The sequence below is a fragment of the Spea bombifrons genome, chromosome 4 (genome assembly GCF_027358695.1).
Source record: "Spea bombifrons isolate aSpeBom1 chromosome 4, aSpeBom1.2.pri, whole genome shotgun sequence".
Taxonomy (NCBI): domain Eukaryota; kingdom Metazoa; phylum Chordata; class Amphibia; order Anura; family Pelobatidae; genus Spea; species Spea bombifrons.
In genome coordinates this window covers 106,728,333-106,750,348 of record NC_071090.1, presented here as the reverse complement: position 1 = coordinate 106,750,348, position 22,016 = coordinate 106,728,333, and the positions used below count along the sequence as shown (strand labels likewise).

The window sequence follows — 22,016 nt, the reverse complement described above, 5'->3', positions numbered from 1 at the left end:
GCCAAGTGCAATGACAAGCCACGGCAGACTAAGCTCGGGTCTACTTCCTCGCCCAACTCCAACCAATAGGCCTGTAAAATTGGCAGGTTCTTCAGCTACTCTTACTAGCATACCTACCAACAGTCCTGGTTTTCATGGACTGTATGGATTTTGCAGGCAGTAGTGAGCATGGGCTGTCCCATTCATGTTTAACTTTCCTAAGTGTATTTCCCTCTACCGCTATCTACCACCCAATCAGTAAAGCTTCGTTACATTGTAATTTAAATTTCAAATATGGCACTTAATATTTAACCCCCTGATGTAATTATTACTACTTAATAAAAGAAATGAATGACTATTTGTGACTATTTTTTTTAAGGTGCTCTTCCACCTAACTGGACAAATTTAAGGCTAGTGTAACTAAATGCAGTATTAGAAACATAATTCCGAGTACATAATTCCGAGTACATTAGAAACATAATTCCGAGAATTCTTGAACCCTTCTCATAAATAATTATTTAATTAGGTACAATTTTGGTTCATTCTGCTTTTTTTTCCCCAGGGAATATGTAATGGTCATGTGCCACCGGGTCTCCAGGTCCCCTCGGAGAAACTCCCTGCTTGTGGTGCTAGCCCCGCATGCAATGTGATGTCAGCCCGTGATGTCAGCGGGACCGCCCGTGATGTCAGCGGGACCGTCCACCGACATCATCATCAGTACACCTACTCTCATCTCGAAAAGGTAGGGCTCCTGGTAGCTGGAGCCTTGATGTTCCAGGGTACAGCCATCTATATTTTTAAGGTGACACCAAATCAGAATGATATGTTCTCCTATGACATATGTTTTGCGTCATGCGTTGGTTTCCGTTTCGGTAGAATTCTGGGGTTTATCTTGGACTTTCATTACACGCAGGAACTCAACCCCACGTGCTAATTATAGGGTTTGGGTGGCGCAGTGCATTGTGGTCCGTGCTCCGTGATTTGAAATAAACCTCCGTATCTTACGATGCATTCTTGTCCTGGGTTAAATCTCCGCAGGGTATTCTGGTCCTGATGACCCCTGCATTGCAGCTCTGGTAATAAATCCTCCCGTAGAGCTGAGCTCATCCGCAGAGCACTTTATTAAATTACTGCGGTGATGGAGGTAGCCCAGGAGGAAAAGCGAAGGGGACTGACATGGCGTTGTGATGAAAGATACAGAAAGATATATTGTGCGGAGCAATCTATAGATTCATGGGAGGGGACTGAAGAAATGTAATAGAAGGGGGTGTATGTGTGTAAATGCTTACTAGGGGTTTAAATGTAAACAGATCAATATATATATATAAATGTATACCGGGTAAATACAGACAGGAATAACCAAACTGGATGTGTACAGAGAACGCTCTCATATGCACAGCTGCCAACTGTCCCAATTGGGCCGGGGCAGTCCTGTCTGTGAGATGCTGTTGACCACATACGCATGTGCCCTCTCACAGGGAAACGGACCTTGCTCATGAAAGAACCCAGTAGGAACCCATCTGTGACAATTCTGTTTGTGCCAACTTGAAGAAGAGGATAACAGCTATAGCTTGCGATGAGTCTAAATGGGTTGTCCAACCCCCCCCACCACCACCACTGATTAGAATTTAGGACCCCCTGGAGTATTGATGGATTAAAAAGGCTATAAATGAAGCCTTTCTCACGGTCATAACGCCAGCCCGCATCCTGGATCTCTCCACCTTTGCCTGTGTACCGTAACAGGGTTTATTTGCATTGAGCGCTATAAAGAATGATATCAGTCGTTCTCTCATACAATGATAAACTTTAACACTTTACGCCTGTTTGTTATTATGATAGGGCACTTAGGGACACAGCTGTTTGGTTATCTACATGCACCTCATTTATTTGCTTATTTAATGTGTTTGCTTTATTGGTGGTGTCGCTCAATATTTGCATTTTATGCTGACTTTAGATGTTGTGGTTGAGAGTGCAGGGCATTAATCCAAGTCTATTGCCTTCCTATTCTAACAAGTCCTACCTAAGAAGCTCTACCTCTCCTGCAAAGGCATCTCCACCTCACAACTCCAACATGGAGAGGGACAGCAGAAGATGGGGACATTATGTGGCAATTTCCCAGACATGAATGAATGGGGAACGTACCTTAGATAATGATCTTGAACTCAAAAGCAATTAATAGTCATACAAGGGAACTATCTGGGTTTGACCGGGAGTCTTCGGGTGAAGCCCTGCTTCCCTGTCTCTTGGGCTAAAGCCCTGCTTCCCTGGCTCTCAGGCTGAAGCCCTGCTTCCCTGGCTCTCGGGCTGAAGCCCTGCTTCCCTGGCTCTCGGGCTGAAGCCCTGCTTCCCTGGCTCTTGGGCTGAAGCCCTGCTTCCTTGGCTCTCGGTCTGAAGCCCTGCTTCCCTGGCTCTCGTGCTGAAGCCCTGCTTCCTTGGCTCTCGGTCTGAAGCCCTGCTTCCCTGGCTTTTGGGCTGAAGCCCTGCTTCCCTGGCTCTTGGGCTGAAGCCCTGCTACCCTGGCTCTCGGGCTGAAGCCTTGCTTCCCTGGGTCTCCGGGTGAAACCTTGCATCCCTGGGTCTCCATTTCACTTTCTTCTCTCTCCAGGCAGGGGAGGGGCATTTTAACTCTGCCTCCACATGAAGCTACTCCAGAAGAGGGAGAGCTGCAAGCAGCCCACTCTGCGATGTTGCCAGGTATGCTAATAGTGCTAATGCCCATCTTGGATGTCGAACCCTATGACGTGAGACCGCTTGCTTTTGGTTCTACCATAGCGTTTCACATTCCATGGTGTTGAGATCCAAACATCGAAGCGCTAATTGTAGAACACAATGTACCTTCATCTAGAGTTTTAGGGCCTTCTGTATGTTGACATTGATCATCTTGCTTCATGACCCACTGTCTCTTCAGCTTCAGCTCAAGGATGGATGGCCTGTCATTCTCCACATGAATCTTCTGATACAATGTATAATTCATGCTTTCGTCATGGAACGCAAGTCACCCAGTTCATAAAGCAGCAAAACCTCCTGAAATCATCATACGCATCGTCACGCAGGTGCCCCTTCTGTTTAAAACTTGCATTCGGAGTCTCTTTCGGAGAGACGTCAAGTCGCATATACATTTTAATATTTGAGAATTATTACACGTATAAAAAACACATATGCCCCAATGAACTATCCATATTTAGTCCTAAGGTTATGATTAAAAAGCAAAGATCAATTTTACGGCTCGGCTATAAATCACTCGTTTATCTTCAATCAATGTGAGGCATGTTTGACGACTCGGCTGCACATTTTTTATTCTCTTCAAGACTTTTTAAGGGACAACTGTAGTGAAAAAAAATGCATCCTTAAATTCTTTAAACATTAATAACAACATAATTGCAGTAAAACTTTAATGAAAGGATATACCAAACGCCTCTTCTTTCAGTTCCCACACTCCCCATATAGCATGCTGGACACATCCATATTATAAGCATATCATATCAGTTGGATCCAAACTACGATGCACGTATGTGATGATATACCCGAAATTCTCACCCAGTCATGAGCGAACCATCACATACAGACAGGGACGTGCATCTTCCGTCGGATCCAACCGCCATTAATTATGAGGAGGTCCCAATGTTGCCATTGGCGGCAAACTTTCTGGCACCTCTCTCCAGCCCTACGGCGAACAAACTGCCTGCTGTTACAGCCAAATATCTCAAATTTTGACTCATCAGTCCAGAGCATCTGCTGCCATTATTCTGCCCCCCTGGTTCCTGTGGTTTTGTGAATAGTTGAGTAGCGTGGCCTTGTTTCCACGTCGGAGGTATGGCTTCTGTGGCCGCAAGAAGACCACTTCTAACCAGATGTCTCCAGACAGTAAATGAGTGTTCCAGGTTCCCATTGTTTTCTGCCAATGCTGAGCTGTAGGCACAGCTGGACATCTTCTGATGTCATGGTATATGACTTTTCATATTAAACTGTCCTCAGCAACCTCACCTTAGTATTTTTGAGGTTTCACTGGAGGAAGCTGCCTGAAATGCCCCTGGTTTTACTAAATCACATTCATTGATTTCATATTTTGTACCAATCGGCCTACTTGAAATCAAACCAAAAAAAAATTGAATTCTCTGTTTCTTCTTCAGTACATCTTAGTCCATCAGATCTGCACATATCTTATCTTTTGGCGCATGTGTTGGGAATATACACCAGGCACACTGCCAGAGAGAGTTAACTGCCATACAGTAGATCATTTATGGATGATATAGTAGGTGATGTTTATGGCTTTTATGATTCCTTTCAGCCCCCAATAATGGCCTTCAAACTATGCACAAGACTATTTTCATTGGCCCACAACTTACCATCCACCTGTTATCAGCAGAAAAATAAACTGGCCTATACAAACTGCTAACAAATGTATAGATCAAAATAGACATGGTGGGAAATATTTTAGAATACCTAAGAATTTTACAGTATTGCATGTAAACATAATATAAAGTGCCCCCACAATCAACATGTTTTGTTTGATCAATGTATTTCTTAAAAATGTGCAATGTATAGGTCAAAATCTATATGCCAAGGTCTGACCTTACTGCACTGAGAGGGTGGTAGATAAACAGATACAGATTGCCTGTTAAGAATCCTGAGGAACAGGGCTGTTGGGGCTCCAGATATAAAGATTAAATGAGTTTCCCCATATCACCCTACCACTTGAGGTGGACTCTGGGGGTCTCTGAGCCCCTCTCTATGTGCTCTGTCTATTATTTATAAACTCGAGCAGAAAAACAAGCAGTTATTTTTTGCCCGTACACATGCTTTACAATCTCTCTCGTGTCTCCCGGAGATTCACTTCCACTAGGATGTTATTAATAGTTTTCCTAGAGGATCATTTCTTACAGAGAGTAATAAATAGACAGTACGAGGGGGGGGGGCTAGACACATAAAAAGGGGGGATGGAAAAATGAGAGGACGTAGAGTAAGAGAAAGAATGTATTCAAGCAGAGACCGGAATATGGATGGAATATTGATTTTATCAATGAATTATCAGTTCCCAGAGCGTTTATAGACTGATAGACATTACTATTTGTCAGAGCCTCTAGCTTATGTGGATCTTCCTGTCTGAATCTCTACACAACGCTATTTGTCTCCATGGCTATGAGCGTTGGATAGTCTGTCATTAATCATAGGCTCAGTCTCGAAGACTATAAGCTTAGCTTGGAGGAACACTTTATTCCAGACCTGTAGCTTATGGGATTTTGCTATAATTCTGTTGTCTAAGGGTGAGCGTCATGCAAAGGGGAGTGCAGACGACCATTGGCCGGGGTGGGGGGGGGGTAACCCGAGTCAAAGCTAAGTAATGTGGTAGCTCAAAATATTTTGGTCAGCAGTATACTCAATGCATGCCCAATGCACCAGGAGGAAATCTGCAGAACACCCATAAAAGGATCCAGCACACGGAAAGTGTTGCCTTAATATAATTTGTACAAATGACCATCTTCCCCAAGATGCTTCATAATGATCTGCAAGTTCCTCCACCATCCCGGGACCCGACAAAGCGTGAGGAAATTGACACGTACCAGACGCACGTTACACGTGAACGCCGTCTACAAATAAATGCCAGATGGATGGTGTTCTTTCCTTGTGTCTAGATTAGCGCTGAACCACAGCTTCATGGCTGGGCGTAGACACCAACCTTATCTTGACGATTTCCTTGTGGACACTTAACTTATTTACAATGCATGGGCCTGACCAGTGCGTGAGATGCCCCTTATACCCTTAAGACACCTTGTGTTGCTTGTCTTGAAAGATCTTGAGCAGGAACCTTAAGTTTGTCCTGTGGTTTGTCCACCGCATGTCCCATTATAAGGCCTGTTGACCTGCATCTGTCTCTTGGACTTCATATACAATGTTACAAATTGTATCATAACCTCTGTTACTCTTAGTAACCTGTATCTTCTCCACTATATCACATGAGTGCCTCCTTAAAGAGAATGCTTTCTTACTTGCCCCACCGGCAGGGCTTTAAAATAGTTATGAAGACCAATCTCTTCCATCCATTCCATGGAGAGCTCTAACCATGTCCTATCACAACGGGTTAATATTTTATTCCTCGAAGCTCCGTTTCAGCCAATAACATTAAAAACTAAGATTTTGTTCCATTAAATTCCTAGCATAGGAAAAAAAAATAATGTGTATCTATTGGTCAATACAGGTCAAAATGTGATCTTCACCTGGTGGACCAGTAGATGGTGGGCTGGAGACCTGCCTTTGATGAGGTCCTCTCTGGTTGTCCATTGAAGGCAGCCATGTTTGACTCATATGATGTATCCAGCTAGAGGGGGGGTGACATTATGTTCCAGGAAACGTTTACTCAACAGTGCCCCCCGCAGCTTCGGTTTGGCCTAGTGATCATATCACAATTGTTGATGTATCAGAGATGACCTTTGAACCAAACGATGACCATAAGGAGTCACACAGGGCAGCTCTCGGATGGACTGTGTACTGTATTCTTCCATACAGCTGTCTCTGGCTGTCTCTTACAGACTGTCGCACAATTGTCTGCAATACTCAGCTGTCACTGGCTGTCTTATATATTTTAATATTTCCCTTGCTGTCCCTTTGTCTACCTGAATTTTGACTAAGAAATGTTGATATATTTATGTCCAGGATTTTCTCTGAAGTTGCAGCACCTGTATTCAAGTAACACTTAAAACCCGGCTTCATAACATAGATAATGTGCTTGTAAGCGAGAGCCCTGTATATATAATTAGTTTATGTTGGTTGTTTGACCACTGCTTGACCACAGGTGTCTGGACCACTTGCCTTTTGTATTAGCTGTCTCTCAGTGGGCTCTGATGTGTCACCCAGGGCCGTTTAATTGGGAAAGGGATGTGTCTCGGGCTGCTGTCTATGGTGCTGGAGGTCTCAGGGTGGTCAGTCCTGGCAGGGGTCTCACCTGATGTCGGTCAGGGAGCTGTCTCTGGTCCTGCTGGCTGTCTCTTGGTGCAGGGAGGGACCTCGCGAGATTTGCAGGCTGAGTGAGAAGGGGAGGAGTGTTAACAGCAGCTGGAGAGAAGGGATAGAGCCCAGCAGAGGGAGGAGAGGCAGGCTGACACTGCCATAAAGGCAGGGAGAGGGGAGGGGAGAGCAGCAGGAGAGGGCTGAGGAGAGGCAGAAATCACAGCTGAGCAGGAGCTGGGGCTTGGCTTCAGGTAAGGGCAGGAGGCAGGGCACTGGGCCACATACTGGGTGCTGCATGCAGGGGGTAATGTGAGTGTGAGTGACACTGGCATACAGAGTGTGTGTGTGTCTGTGTGTGTCTGTGTGACACTGGCAAGGGGTAGTGTGTGTATGTTTATGTGTGTGTGACACTGGCATGCAGAGAGAGTGTGTAACTGAATGGGAGTAGTGTTTGTATGTTTATGTGTGTGTGACACTGTCATGGAGGGAGTGTTGTGGGTTTTTTTACTGACAAGGGGGATTGTGTGTCTGTGACACTGGCATGGAGGGTGTGTGTGTTTGTGTGACACTGCCATGGGGTAGTGTGTGTATGTTTATCTGTGTGTGACACTGGCATGGGGTAGTGTGTGTGTGCCACTGGCATGCAGAGACTGTGTGTGTAACTGAATGGGTGTAGTGTTTGTGTTTATGTGTGTGTGTGACACTGGCATGGGGTAGTGTGTATATGTCTAGGTGTGTGTGTGACACTGTCATGCAGGGAGTGTTGTGTTTTATACTGACAAGGGGGATTGTGTGTCTGTGACACTGGCAAGCAGGGTGTGTGTGTTTGTGTGACAGTGGCATGGGGTAGTGTGACACTGGCATATTGGTAGTGTGTGTGTTGTATTTTCCACTGGCAAGGGGGATTGTGTGTCTGCATGTGTGACATTGGCATGCAGGGGGTGTGTGTTTATGTGACACCAAATGCAAGGATAGTGTTTGTATCACATGAATCTGTGTGTGTTTTGCGCTGACGTGGTGGGATGGTGTGTGTTCTAACACATGTGTGAGAGACACTGATATGTGTGTTACACTGACAGGTAAGTACGGGGCTCTTTAAGACACCTGGTTAGAAGACTATATGTTTGCTTAGTGGTGTAAGTTTGTCTGCTTGTGTATAACATACAGTGTGAGTGTTGTGTGTGGTACAGAGGTGTTGTGTATGTGTTACATATTGTGTGACCGTGGGGATTTTGTTGTGTGTGACATTAATGGACGGTGTAATATGTGTGTGAGATCCATGGGAAGTGTTGTGTGTATATGTTGTCTGGCATAAATAAATATGGAGTGTTGTGCGGATGTGTGACATACATTGACGGTGTGATATGCACACTCAGTGTTGCCTGTGTGTGACATGCGTGGGTGTTACATAGTTACAAAGACTTTTTTGTGTGTATGAGTGTGACATGCACAGTGTTGTGTGCACCAACAACTTTGTGTGTATGTGGCATGCTTAGTGCTGTGACATTCCTGTACACAGTTATCTATGCACGTGTATCACATACACATGTAGTGTTATATGCGTGTGTGACGTGCAGTCACAGTGTTGTGTTTGTGTGGCATGCATGCGCAGTGTTGTGTGTGTGTGTGTGTATACCTGTGTACGTCAGGGCGAGGTTCAGCGTGTAGGAAACGGGTTCTGCTGGTGATGTTTAGTTACATTGTAAGCGTGTGTATCAGTGTGTGTGTGGGTTCATTGTAAGCGTGTGTATCAGTGTGTGTGTGGGTTCATTGTAAGCGTGTGTATCAGTGTGTGTGTGGGTTCATTGTAAGCGTGTGTATCAGTGTGTGTGTGGGTTCATTGTAAGCGTGTGTATCAGTGTGTATGTGGGTTCATTGTAAGCGTGTATATCAGTGTGTGTGTGTGTGGGTTCATTGTAAGCGTGTATATCAGTGTGTGTGTGTGTGGGTTCATTGTAAGCGTGTGTATCAGTGTGTGTGGGTTCATTGGCATATGTACATGTGTTTGGGAACTGGCATCTGTGTTGGCGCAGTTTAATTGCCAAGAAATGCGCAATTATTGTCTGCAATCTGTGTTGATGCAGAAAAAACATACGTCTTCGCCTCCTAATTAATGGAATTCTATGAGCGAGATGGGGGGGTCAGAGACACACCGGACGGACAGACGGACGGACAGACGGACGGACAGATGGGCCAAGAGGCCAGGGTGCAGAATGATCCTGCAGACGGAGGAAAGGATTAGGTCACTCGCATTGGCGTCTCTAGAACGATGGGTAGCGGGATGCAGCGCTTCGCTTATCTCGTGAGATGCAGTGACCGCTGGTTCTTACGCACTGGAACGCAGTGTCCGAGTTCAACGAGCAGTGACCGCCATAACATGGGGGGGGCAGTGTTTGGGTTCATACAGCACTGACGTCTAGATCTTCCCTCGAAGCACAGTGTTTGGGTTTGTTTCAGGCCTTTTTGGTCGTTGGGTTGAAATGCAGTGCTAAGGTTAAAGAGCCTCTGACCTCCAGTGCTTTTAATAAGCATGCAGTGCGTCGGGATCAGAGGATAGTTAATTGCCCCGATGAGGTTTACACAGTATTGATGGCTTGTTTTTATTCGCGGCGTTGAGGTTAAGTAGCGTTCACTAATGGCATTTTACTTGACAGTGACGTGCAGTGCTTGGCTGACAGTGACGTGCAGTGCTTGTTTGACAGTGACGGGCAGTGCTTGTTTGACAGTGACATGCAGTGCTTGTTTGACAGTGACGTGCGGTGCTTGGCTGACAGTGACATGCAGTGCTTGTTTGACAGTGACGGGCAGTGCTTGTTTGATAGTGACATGCAGTGCTTGGCTGACAGTGACATGCAGTGCTTGGCTGACGTGCAGTGTTCACCTGCTAGAAATGAGCTGAAATCTTAAAACCTCCATTAGCGACCTGTCATTCTTCATCCCCTAGTGGATTACAACTCCTATCATTCTGAGATTGCTGTAAATACACTCCCTGGGTCTCAGTGATACGCAGAGGCCGGAGCTGTGGCAGCTCGTGGGTTAACAAACACCCGGCGACATCTGAATTACTTGGGTGAAGCCCAACGTGTGTAAATGTGTTTTTAGATTCAATATGTGGGTGGTAGTTTTGGTTTGAGGGGTAGCTCGGTTGGAGGTGGCCGGGGCATGATAGGTATAAAGAAACTCTCGCAGGACAACCTTTAAGTATGATGAAGTGAGACGGGCAGCGGTATGGAGTGCTTACAGTCACTGTGGAACATTCACATGTTTGGGTTCAGGACACGTGATACGTGTAAAAGTGGCACAGTCCAGGGGAAGGGCCATTGACCCTCAGTGCTTAAAATGTGGTTACAACGCTGTCTACCGTTGACAGCACTGACATGTACTTCTAGTGCTTGGACCTAAGTGGTGGTTGCCCCCCAGCACTCACACTCGGCTTCCAACAGTCCAGTTGAGGTGGCAGCGGCCTCCAACTTTGAGACTGATTGTTCTCTTGTAGTCGCGCTGAGGTGCCAGTGGCCTCCAGTGCTCAGGCTGAGGTGCCAGTGGCCTCCATCATTCAGACTTAGGTGCCAGTGGCCTCCAGCGATCAGGCTGAAGTGACAGGGTCCTCCAGCGCTCAGACAGAGGTGGCAGTGGCCTCTTGTGCTTTTACTGGGGTGACAGGGGCCTCTTGTGCTTTTACCGAGGTGACAGGGGCCTCCAGCAATCAGACGGACGTGGCAGTGGGCTCTCATGCTTTTTCTGGGGGTAACAGTGACCTCTTGTGCTTTTACTGAGGTGACTGACCTCTTGTGCTTTTACTGGGGTGACAGGGGCCTCCAGCAATCAGACAGATTTGGCAGTGGGCTCTCATGCTTTTACTGGGGTGACAGGGACCTCTTGTGCTTTTACTGGGGTGACAGTGGCCTCTTGTGCTTTTACTGGGGTGACAGGGGCATGTAGTGTTTTGACTGCTGTCCGTTCTGCCTTTTCCTCTCTCACATAAACATTATCACCCCCCCCTGTGTCCCCTCATGTCCCCATCTCCCCCTTCCCCTCTCTCTCTGCCTCTCAGTACGTTCTCTTCACCCCCTCTCCCACTCACTCCCACTTGCGTTCCTCCCACTGCCCTGCATCCTCCCTCACCTCCTACCTCCCTCCTGGGCTATTTCATTCATTAGATTTGCCATGCCTGAGACATTCTACAGAACCTTCTATCTAACAAGTGAATTCTAAATTAGGAATCCGCTCCTCTGACAGCTCGCTTGTAATATTCCTCTGTATCTGTAAGTATCCAACAGGTGGTCTGCTCGTGACAATGAGATCTCGCGTATTCATGCGTGCAAATGCTGGGTATGTTCTTGCAAAAATGTGCACTCAGTTTGTTGTTTTCTGGGCTCCTCAGACACTCAAACCATTAATAATTTCATATGTTCATGAGTGTGCTTATGTGTGTTGTCCTATATATATATATATATATATATGTGTGTGTGTGTATATGTATATATATATATATATATATTATATACTGGATATATGGCATTCATGTTGTCCATTCATGCGCCACGAGGGGTTAATCAAGTTCCTTAAAGACACATGCACGCCAAAAATTAATTACGCACGGCTGTATATAATATATAAATATCCGCTGACCGTGTTTGTGTCTAAGGCGTTGTTCGCCTGCTGGAAGGATGACATGGATGCGCATGGATAGACATAACAGATATATTAATGGATGCATGGGAGAGAAGGTAGGGTACACACAGAGGTCTGCTTATATATATATATATATATATATATATATATCTAATCTGTGTGTATATTGAAATGGTATCTGTGTCTCCGCTAGAAATAGATAGGAACAGCTGCAGGAAGTGTCTCCCCCCACATACCCCCTCCATTTATCACCCCAGCTGAAGCTGTCAGCGAAGACAGAAAAGGGAGTGAGGGGTAAGTGGGGTTAGAGAAGAGCCGGGCCGGGGGAAATCGGAGTTTACAAATTTTTAGAGGGCGTATGAAGCCGATAACTTTATGGGATACTAAGTTGTTTTTTTTGATGATGAGATGTTAGAATTTGGTGACAATCATATTATCAATCAATTCATTTCTAAGATTCTAAAATCATCAAAGCCTGGGGAAATCTTATAAAAACTACAGATTGTTAGAGTGGGCAGAATATCAGAATTTAGGAATTATCCGAGGCCACGCATTCGATAAAATTTGTGAACATTCCAAATTGTCACGAATATATCAGCAATTTGGAATTATCTGACACCGAGGCGATATCATGATTTCCCAATCCTCGGGATTTTAAAAATCTTAAAAAAAAAAAACCAGAAAGATATTCAGGATTTGTAAATTCTCATAGCTTGGGATATACTAGAATTTTGATCTAAGAATATCACAATTTGCATCAAAGTCTGTTATTTACAAATCATCCCGGCCTTGGGAAAGATGTCAAAATGTACAGTAATTAAAAAGGCCTGAGGAGAATTCAGGAATTCACTAAATGAATTGTGGCCGGCATCAGGACATTTCCAAGCGGAGCCGACGCTAATAGCTGAAATTCTAAACAGAGACGGAGCGTTATCAAGACATTGGAAATACCAGAATTTAGAAGATTATCAGATTTAGAAGATCATTTTTTTTCTAAATTATTCCAGCCTTGGGGTAATGCCAGGATTTACTAAGAATTTGAGATAGTTACCGGAATCTGGGGAGCTTTAGTAAAACTTACAGTTTCTTAGTGACCTGGAATTGATATCTGAATATACAAATGGTCTCAGCCTGCAGAAATTTAAAATTTTACACGCAATCAATGTTCGTAGAATGTCAGAAGTGACAAATTACCTGTTATCAGAGTCCTTTTTGTGTTGACACAAGCACGTTTTATTGCGTGCAAATATGTGCCGGTATACTTTAGTTATTGGAGTTCTTTTTGTCTCATTTAACTCCTCCCCTCCAGCTTCCTGTACTGAAAGCAGCGGGCATACTGCGGTATGCTTATTGCACATGCTCAGTAGTATTCCCTTTCTAGTCAATAAAAGGCTGACATCCAATTGAAATCAATGGGAGTAGCAGCAGCAGCGAATCACGTGTATGCTCTCTGAGCACCGATGTTTTGCTAGCACACACGCGATTGGCTGCTCTATAATTGAGTTTGTGCAAGAAGTTGACATGCGTTAAAAAATAAAAATATGATACCGGTCACTAGACTTTAATGATCAGAGGATCTGTAAACATTCAAATTCCCAAATCATAAAATTATGTATTTTTAGAATAGAGGTTGGATATGTTTGTAATGATAATTAATTAATAATTAAGTTCACTGGGAAGTAGCGACCATATATCCACGAGATCAGTCTCTGTCGTTTATAAACTAAAAGGGAAATGTCAAAATTTCCGGAACTCACTAATTTAGTTTTTTTTTTTTTTTGAGAATTACCAAACAGATTCTAGGAAATTTCAGAATTTATCAACTTTTAACAAATTATCAGTGCTTCCAAGATATCATAGTTTACAAATTTTAACAGTCAGTGACATATAAGCACTTTAGAAAATGAGAGGAACCCGGTCAGGAGATATTAGAGTTCAGTGCCTTTGGTGACAACGCCACCCCCCACCACGGCCCCAAGTTTGTAAGATCTGCTAGGCATTGATAAGGGGAGCCACCTCCTTACCAAACTCATGAGCTGTGATAAGACGGGACCAAAATTCTCTTCCTCCTCTAACTCGATTAACCTCATGTGTTGATTATTTGCTGCTGGAGAGGTCACGGTTGTTATTCTGGGTTACTGAGGGCGAGAAAAAAAAGGAAGGGAGGCAAAAAATGAAAGAAGGCAGACTATACAAAAATAACAAAGTTGTCACATCCAAACCAACATGTGCACAAGTGATAATCTGACTTGTTGGCGCATGTTCTCATTCTATGTTTGTAATTGGTCTCATAGGCAAGTGTGAATTTTTACTATTTTCTGTAGTGTGTTTTGACCCTCACTGTTTGGCTTGAACTCTTTTTTTTTTTTTCTTCCTTTCATTTCTTTCCTTATTTTTCGTCCACCATTTACTTTTTTCCCTCCCTTCTCCAGTTCCTTCCATCTTTTCTTCTGCACTTCCTAGATCTTTTGCTTATGCTTTTTGACTTATGTCTTTAACCTCTCTCCTCCTTAGGTTATCCAAAGGAAGACCAATTATGGCTATCTTACCCCTTACCCCACTTTGTCTCTCCACTATCTGTCTCTTCCTCTTCCTGGCTCAAGCCCTTGGCCAAAGTGAGTCCGATCTCCTGGTCTCCACGCGTTCTGGTAAAGTGCTTGGTGTGCGACTTCCTGTGCTCTCAGGTCATGTCAGTGCGTTCCTGGGCATTCCCTTCGGTGAGCCCCCTTTGGGCAAATTACGTTTCAGACAAGCAGAGCCCAAGAAGCCATGGGATGATGTGTGGGATGCAACTGCCTACCCTAAGGCCTGCTACCAGTACTTTGATACCTTGTATCCTGGCTTTCCTGGCATGGAAATGTGGAATCCTAACAGGCCTATGAGTGAAGACTGCCTGTATCTTAACATATGGGTGCCCCATCCACGTCCCTCCAACGCAACCGTTATGGTTTGGATATATGGAGGTGGCTTCTATAGTGGATCCTCCTCATTGGATGTCTATGATGGACGCTTTCTGAGCCATATTGAAAATGTTCTTGTAGTCTCCATGAACTACCGAGTTGGAGCCTTTGGCTTTCTTACTCTGACACCTGGCAGTGCAGATGCTCCAGGGAATGTGGGTCTGTTTGACCAGCGCCTAGCATTGCAGTGGATTCAAGATAACATAGCGTTCTTTGGTGGAGATCCCAGGACAGTCACCATTTTTGGAGAAAGTGCTGGTGGTGCTTCGGTGGGAATGCATTTCCTTTCCCCTGGTAGCCATCATCTTTTTTCCAGGGCTATACTCGAAAGCGGCTCCCCGAACTCACCTTGGGCAACAGTAACTCCACAGGAGGCTCGACGACGCGCTGAGCTGTTGGGAAAACTGTTGGATTGTAGAATGGGGAATGATACTGAACTGTTAAATTGTCTAAGAGCAAAGGAACCACAGCAGTTAATTGACCACGAGTTCTCTGTGTTGCCCTCTAGTATCTTCCGCTTTTCCTTTGTTCCTGTGCCAGACGGAGACTTCTTTCCAGAACCACCTGAGACACTGCTGAATATGGGGAGGTTTAAGCCATGTCCTTTATTAGTAGGAGTAAATCAGAATGAGGGCTCTTACTTTCTACTCTATGGGGCACCTGGTTTCAGCAAGAATAATGAGAGCCTGATCACTAGAGATGAGTTCTTGGGTGGGGTAAGGATGAGTGTCCCACATGCTAATGATATAGCACTTGAGGCTGTGGTCATGCAGTATACAGACTGGGAAGACGAACATGCTGGAGTTAAGAACAGGGAAGCCATGGACAACTTGGTGGGAGACCACAATGTCATTTGCCCAATGACCCACTTTGTAGGCAAAGTGTCCGAGTTTGGAAACCGTGTCTATGCCTACTTCTTTGATCACAGGGCATCCAACCTTGTCTGGCCACAGTGGATGGGAGTTCCACATGGATACGAGATTGAGTTTGTCTTTGGATTACCTCTCAACAGCAGTCTGAACTACACCCCAAAGGAAGAGCAGCTGAGCCGCAGAATGATGAGATATTGGGCCAACTTTGCACGAACAGGGTGAGGGAATGGGCCTATGATAGAGGGAGAAAGAATGAATAAGAGAATGTGGGTTAATTTAGAGATTTGAAATGATTCCATGGGACTTTTTTCTAAAAGTTCAGCTGTGTGTTTAACGAGTCTCTGAGTATTTGTTGTTGCTTTGTGTTTTTTTTAATGAGTTGAATTGTAGAAGTGGAGGCCTGTAATCACTTCATGTTGCCTCTTCTACCTTTTCTACCAGTGACCCTAATGAAGGCAACGAAGCCCGTCAGCAACGCTGGCCTGTTTACACCGCAACAGAGCAGAAGTACATAGCACTAAATAACAAGCCCCTAAGGGACCTGCAGGGAATCAGGGTCCAAACGTGCATGTTCTGGAACCGTTTCCTTCCGAAACTTCTCAACATCACAGGTACAAGAAATTATCGACTTCCCAATAATTATACTAAGACCGTTGGCGTATGCGGACTTCTGAACCTCACGGCTAATCACTTGCTGATATCTTGGCATTTTAGATCCATTAACATTTGATATTCTGAGAATCAAATATGTAGTCTACTGATCTGGTTTGTCACCACTAACCAGCTAACATTATTATTATTATTTACAATCGCTAACTCTTCCCTTCATGTTCTCTAACCTTTAAACTTTTAATTCTAACCTTTGAACCCTTTTCTTGGCTTGTAGTTTGCTGATTGTCTTGGGGTTTTTTGGATCTCCTGTTTTGTTGTTGTTTTTTATTTGTTTTGTTTTTTTACATTTTCACCTAATTTCTGCATCTATACGACATGAACAGTAAAATGATCTTTCCACCCATTCATTAATCCACTGACCCGTTGAAATGACTTGTAAACCCTGACCTGCATCAAGCATCCTCGTATGTCTGACATGTGAAGTAGACCTTGGATTCCATAGAAATTAAATTAATGATCTTGGATCACCAAATTTAGAGCAATTACTGTAATCTGTTTGGGGGGAGGATTTAAGGTTGAATTTCATAGGGTCCGGACTAATGAGAAAGTCAACCTTTGGCCCAAGAACCTTTTTAATTTATATCTAAAATTAACATTTTGGGGTTTTTCACAGAATTATCTCAGCTCTAGTGTCCTCGCCTTAACCTGCCCCTAATAGACACTTGGTTAACTGAAAAAAGAGATAAATATTGAAGATATATGAGCTTCAGACATAAAGTTGAGTTCTCGTCCGTGCAATAAGATAGGATAGCCATAGGTAGAATGCAGAGGTCTCACGACACTTTTTCGGTGTCGGAGAGTTATGTGGCTATATGGAAGGGTTTCTCCTAAGAGATGGCTACTTCTTTTGCTCAACGACCATCACTTGAATGGAATGATTCCTTACCTTCTCAATGAGGCTTTAGTACCATATATCTAACAGAGAGAATGGGGAAACAATTTTTTTATGTGCCTGGCCCAGTGTTTGACCTATGGCTCTTTCCCTTGTAGAAACCAGGGATGTCTGCTCAAACTGCTTGAGAAACAGCCCCTTTCTACCACTCCTTGCTCTCTGCGTGCTACTATCACAGCACAAAACATAACAAAACACATCTGACTGGATTCACGCTGCGCAATCAACACAGCAATCTCTGACATAACTTTCCATAAGCCTTTACCATCTGTTCTCTAACACACTGTGACATCGGACATGTCCGGCCAAGTGCTTCTCCTGCTCTGTATTCATCTCGCTTCCTAATCATCCATGTTTTTCTCATTACGTTTCCATACACTCAATAAACTTTTCCTTTACTTTTGGCGTCATTTTCTTTCCTTGCTGTATATCAAATCACCTACCCTACATCGCACTGCTTCACTATACTTTCCCCGCTACTCACCCCACTTCGTATTACCCTCCTTATGTCTCTTTCTAATTCTTCTTAACCATAGTGCATATTACCCTTCTGCTCATGTGTCTTTTTTTACATTCATATGTCATTACTTATATTTTTTATTCATTCATTCATCCCTACATCGCTCAAAACATCACCAGTTGACCTTAATCATTCCACCACCTACATGGCTCTTAACCACTTCCCTATAGCAATGCCTTTATATTCTTCTAATTTTCTACCCCATCCCACTTACTAACCATACTTATACTTAATGCTTCCTATATGTACCTATGAAATGTTTGTATGTCTGGGGTTTTATCGGTCTGCCACCAAGGCTTAATCCACGATACTCTACAACACAAGCCCTGTATTGGTCCTTAACACTCGTCCCCCCAAGGACAGGGATCCCTGATGCACCCGTCTTTATCTTACCCCATACCAAATCTCAAATTGTTAATAAGTTATATATTTTGAGTCTAATACACACTTTTTTCCCAATCTTCTTGCATATGTTTCCGGTTCCCCTCCTTTTTTTACTTGATTTTCCCCCCAATGACCTTCTCTCTGCTTTTCCTTTTCTCTGTCTCTACCTGCCTTGTCTCATTTTTTGTCTTTTTTGCTCCCTTTTCCATGTTTTCATTTCTATCTCCCCACTTTCCCTTCCTTGTCTCATCTTTTTTGCAGACAACATTGATGAAGCGGAGCGGCAATGGAAAGTAGAGTTTCACCGCTGGAGCGCCTATATGATGCGGTGGAAGAACCAGTTTGATCATTACAGCAAGCAGGAGCGCTGTAGTGAGCTGTGACCTTACTGTGACATCATTATGACATCATCATACCACTTCCCCAGCTCCCCGGAAGAAAAGACATAAGCAAACTGTGATACCACACCTTGGCCGCCATGACATCACGTCTGGTCATCTCAGTAGTGGCCTGTGAAAACTAGCAGTATTGAAAGAAGCCATCTTTCCAAACCCCACGCCCTACAACTTAAGAGTGCCGCGGAGAGCTGTATCGATAAAAACACAGTTTGACACCAGTATTTTGTGTCGTTCACACTACATCATGTGGCTGCATCTGTCCTTTGTACTGTACCCCCCCCCATCCACCAGGGGCATGTCTTCTCCTGTACTACGCCTTGACCCCTCGCATGTCCTTCTGTATATAGTGTTTGAGAATATAAAAATATAAATATATAAAGATATATATATACATATTTCTAATATATATATATATGGTGGGAGATCCTTATGTGTATTCTATTTATTTGTGATGCTGTGAATGTCAGACCTCGTAGCTCCCACCAGATGCCAAAGTGAAAGTATCCCTCCATGTATACCATGATGTGTCCAGCACATTAAACATACATTGTATGTAGAAGTCCTCTACTCCCCCCCAGCCAAAAAGACCTATATAACGATTGCGTAGAATCCTACCCCACCTTGGAGCCCACGTCGATTAAACGTACGATCCTATGCACCTTCCAATCTAATGCATTAAATGTATCGTGCAAGTCCGTCACCACTGTATAACCACTATAAACCACTATAAACCACTATAAACCACTATAAAACCTTAGATTCACTATAATTCCCATATTCTGCCCAGTAGCATATATTTATACATATAATGACAACATAGACTCGGAGATAGATAGACAGATAGATAGATAGATAGATAGATAGATAGATAGATAGATAGATAGATAGATAGATAGATAGAAGGATCTTATCCTAACTCTTAAGAACGTCACATTATAAGAAGAATGTCACAGCCGCCCCTTATATATAATCTGTATCCTTACAAATCTTTATCGTCCGATCCTTAAATGATATGGGAGTCCCAATTCCTTCCACGTATCTACCGCTGTCTGTGCAATTCTGTATATGTTTATAAGCCGGTACATGAGCAGAAATGTTATCATCCCCACCCTCTACTGACTTTGTGTAATAAAGTATTCCGATTTATTTATATCTATAATGATGTGTTGAGCCTTTGGCCTCTTATATGTATGACGCGCACCACATAGAATGTGTTATATGGTCATCGCTAATTGACTCTTAATGTCTTTAAAACATTGTACATAATCTTAACCCCCTTAATGACAAAGCCCGTACATGTACGGGCTCATAATGCATTGTTTTCAATGGGTTTTGGGACCGTCTGTTGTCCTTAAGGGGTTAATTTGATGCAAACACCAGCGTGAAGACATTCGGTAACGAAAAGAAAAGTTAATTTGCATATTAGGGCCACCGGATTTCACAGAGGGGCAGTCTTTTGATTGAGACATCTGTCCCTGGAAGCCCCCCTTAAAGGTACACTCCATCTATTAATAATTGGAAGCGGTCCCTTTAAATTATCATGGTGGGGGAGATTTTGCAGAATCCCCCCCATATCCATTTTCCCCTTCAATCAGCCAATCGTAAGAATTGGCAAGCCACGGAGGAGGAGGGAAGCTGCAGCTCTCTCCCTGCAGCTTCTTCCTAAGGTAAGTACTTTATTATAATATTTTTTTTTACATTTTTAAAAATGCATTTTAAAGTACTCATAAAGTCCTTTAAAATGCATTGTTTTGTGACTTTGTACTGTCCCTTTTTTGTTTGTTTAAATGGCATTAAGCGTATTTATAATGCTAAATGTCATAAATATTTTATGGAATACTACTTAAAAAATATGACTTGTTTGTTTGCTTCTCAGATAAATCAAGTTGATTTCGGGTGACACTTTCTTTATTATGGGTACATTTCTTTTTCATTCCACCGAATACAGTGTATACTTCCTGCTCTTTTCCTATAACGTGTTGGAATCACACAATTAAAGTGTTAAAAAAACATTTTATAAACATGGCCGGTTTATTATATGTATGAAACGGAAACCTGACACGGACAATTTTATACACAAACCTTCTGTTACCTGGGTGGCGAGGAACTTTAACCCTGCCAGGTTTCTCAGTTTTGCTGTGATTGGGTTTGGTACCGGCACTTTAAGGCCACGGCCACCTGATGACGTCAGGCCTGGGTATGGTCCACTGATCATATAACTAGAACCCCTGAAGCTGGTCGGTATTTCTGTTCCAATTGATGTGAGGAATAATGCTGGTGTCTCGGGGATATGAAGGTCTACTGATCCAAGAAGGTTCTCAGGTCCCACAGACGGTGTCTTCTTCATGTTGGGTTTGAGCGTTGGCCTTTCCATCACACGGTTCTACTGTCTGATGTTTGCAGACCAGTCCCAATGAGGTTGGACATGGCAGGGGTGGATCAAGCTTTGGTGGGCTTCAGGAGAACAGGCGTTACAAGAGACCCCTCCAATGTAATTTAATGTGTATGGACACCACCGCGCCAGTGCTCAGTAGGATAATTAAGTTTCCTTATTAGAATTCTAGGGGAAAAATGTATTCACACAAGAGGCAGTCATTGAGCAACTCAGTCTGGGATTTGAAAGCCACAGTTCTTTTGCGTCCCCAGGGATGATTCTAAAGGGGGAAGGAAGGGGACCACAACTTGGAAGAACATTATGTAAAGCAAACGTTTGTTCCCAGAAAATTGGATGAAAGTTCTATCGACTAACGAATGTCATAACCAAGTAAACAAACAGTATAAAAATATATATTTTTAAATAAAGTAGAGATTCTGCTTCCTGTCTGGTGCTGGTACACTGATATGACGTAAATACACACATGCATGCATACTGAGCCAAGCATGGATCCAAGCATCTACCTGGACAGAGTATCTCTGCTCCTGTAGCTGCGGGCTGCTGGATTCTGAAACAGTAACTCTGAGCCTTTCCTTATTCCTTACAAGCAGAGAACCGTGCGGCTTCCACTCTTACAGACTGCAACCTGTGACTACAAAAGGAGGATCTCACCGGCGGATAGGAAGTGAAAAGCTCCCTCGGCAATCACTGATCACACCCCAGAAATCCGTGCCTCTGCCAGGTGGGCCACACCTGGATCCCTGCATCACTGTGTAGTTCAGGCAAATATATAATCAAGTAAGGCACCCTTGCCACCTGGGAAAAATTACCCTTTTGCCCCATTGTGAGTCCACCCGTGGTCACCAGTGCTAGAGCACACAGAAGGGTCCATCACCTTTATGTGGTTTCCTTTGTTCCATTGAGCCATGTCCATAGAACCTTAAATGTTCTTCCCAAATGAGGTGATAAATGTAAGCGTATCCATTCATACTGTTTGGGTAACCAGTAGGTATCTTTCTGCAGCGATTCTGGTGTCCCATCCATTGGAAAAGGTCAATGGCAGACATATTTGATTTAGAATCTGCTAGTGATCATGCCGTAAGGCACTGTTGAGTCCGTGTTTTAAAGCAGTGGTAACTATTGACACTGGTATGGTGAAATCGTTGAAGGGACATTTGCCCGACCCAGTCTGCCCACTTTTGCAGAAGAAGACTTCCATCAAGGAAAAGATCTCTGTTCCTGGGGCCATCAATGAGCCGGACAGACCTCCCAGTCCATTCTCGCTTACATCATACATAACCTTGTTTATTTAACATTCAGACTTACTATTATAAATCATCCTTAGTGTTTTTCAACCAGAATGTGGCAAAATATTTTCAACAACC

The 22,016-nt window shown here is 43.7% G+C and overlaps 1 protein-coding gene across 4 annotated transcripts; it reads left to right on the top strand.

The window, feature by feature from the left end:
• Nucleotides 1-7,024: 7,024 nt before the first annotated feature.
• ACHE (acetylcholinesterase (Cartwright blood group)) lies at nt 7,025-18,301 on the top strand. Of its 4 annotated transcripts, none has more exons than XM_053462948.1 (4): nt 7,025-7,175; nt 14,074-15,609; nt 15,833-16,002; nt 17,054-17,359. In XM_053462948.1, the coding sequence occupies exons 2-4, from the start codon at nt 14,096-14,098 to the stop codon at nt 17,143-17,145; spliced, it is 1,776 nt and encodes a 591-aa protein (XP_053318923.1). In that variant the 5' UTR covers nt 7,025-7,175; nt 14,074-14,095; the 3' UTR covers nt 17,146-17,359. The 4 variants fall into 4 exon arrangements, with proteins under 4 accessions (XP_053318923.1, XP_053318919.1, XP_053318922.1 ...); XM_053462944.1 differs by lacking the exon at nt 17,054-17,359 and adding an exon at nt 18,121-18,301 and having other exon boundaries at nt 7,026-7,175; XM_053462947.1 differs by lacking the exons at nt 7,025-7,175; nt 17,054-17,359 and adding exons at nt 7,910-8,003; nt 18,121-18,301.
• Nucleotides 18,302-22,016: the final 3,715 nt, after the last annotated feature.

Excerpts from the sequence above, each read along its gene's own strand:
- ACHE (XM_053462944.1), top strand. The coding sequence starts at position 14,096 with ATGGCTATCTTACCCCTTACCCCACTTTGTCTCTCCACTATCTGTCTC. Across the intron at positions 15,610-15,832 it reads GCCAACTTTGCACGAACAGG|TGACCCTAATGAAGGCAACG; the intron begins GTGAGGGAATGG and ends CTTTTCTACCAG. Across the intron at positions 16,003-18,120 it reads GAAACTTCTCAACATCACAG|ACAACATTGATGAAGCGGAG; the intron begins GTACAAGAAATT and ends TCTTTTTTGCAG.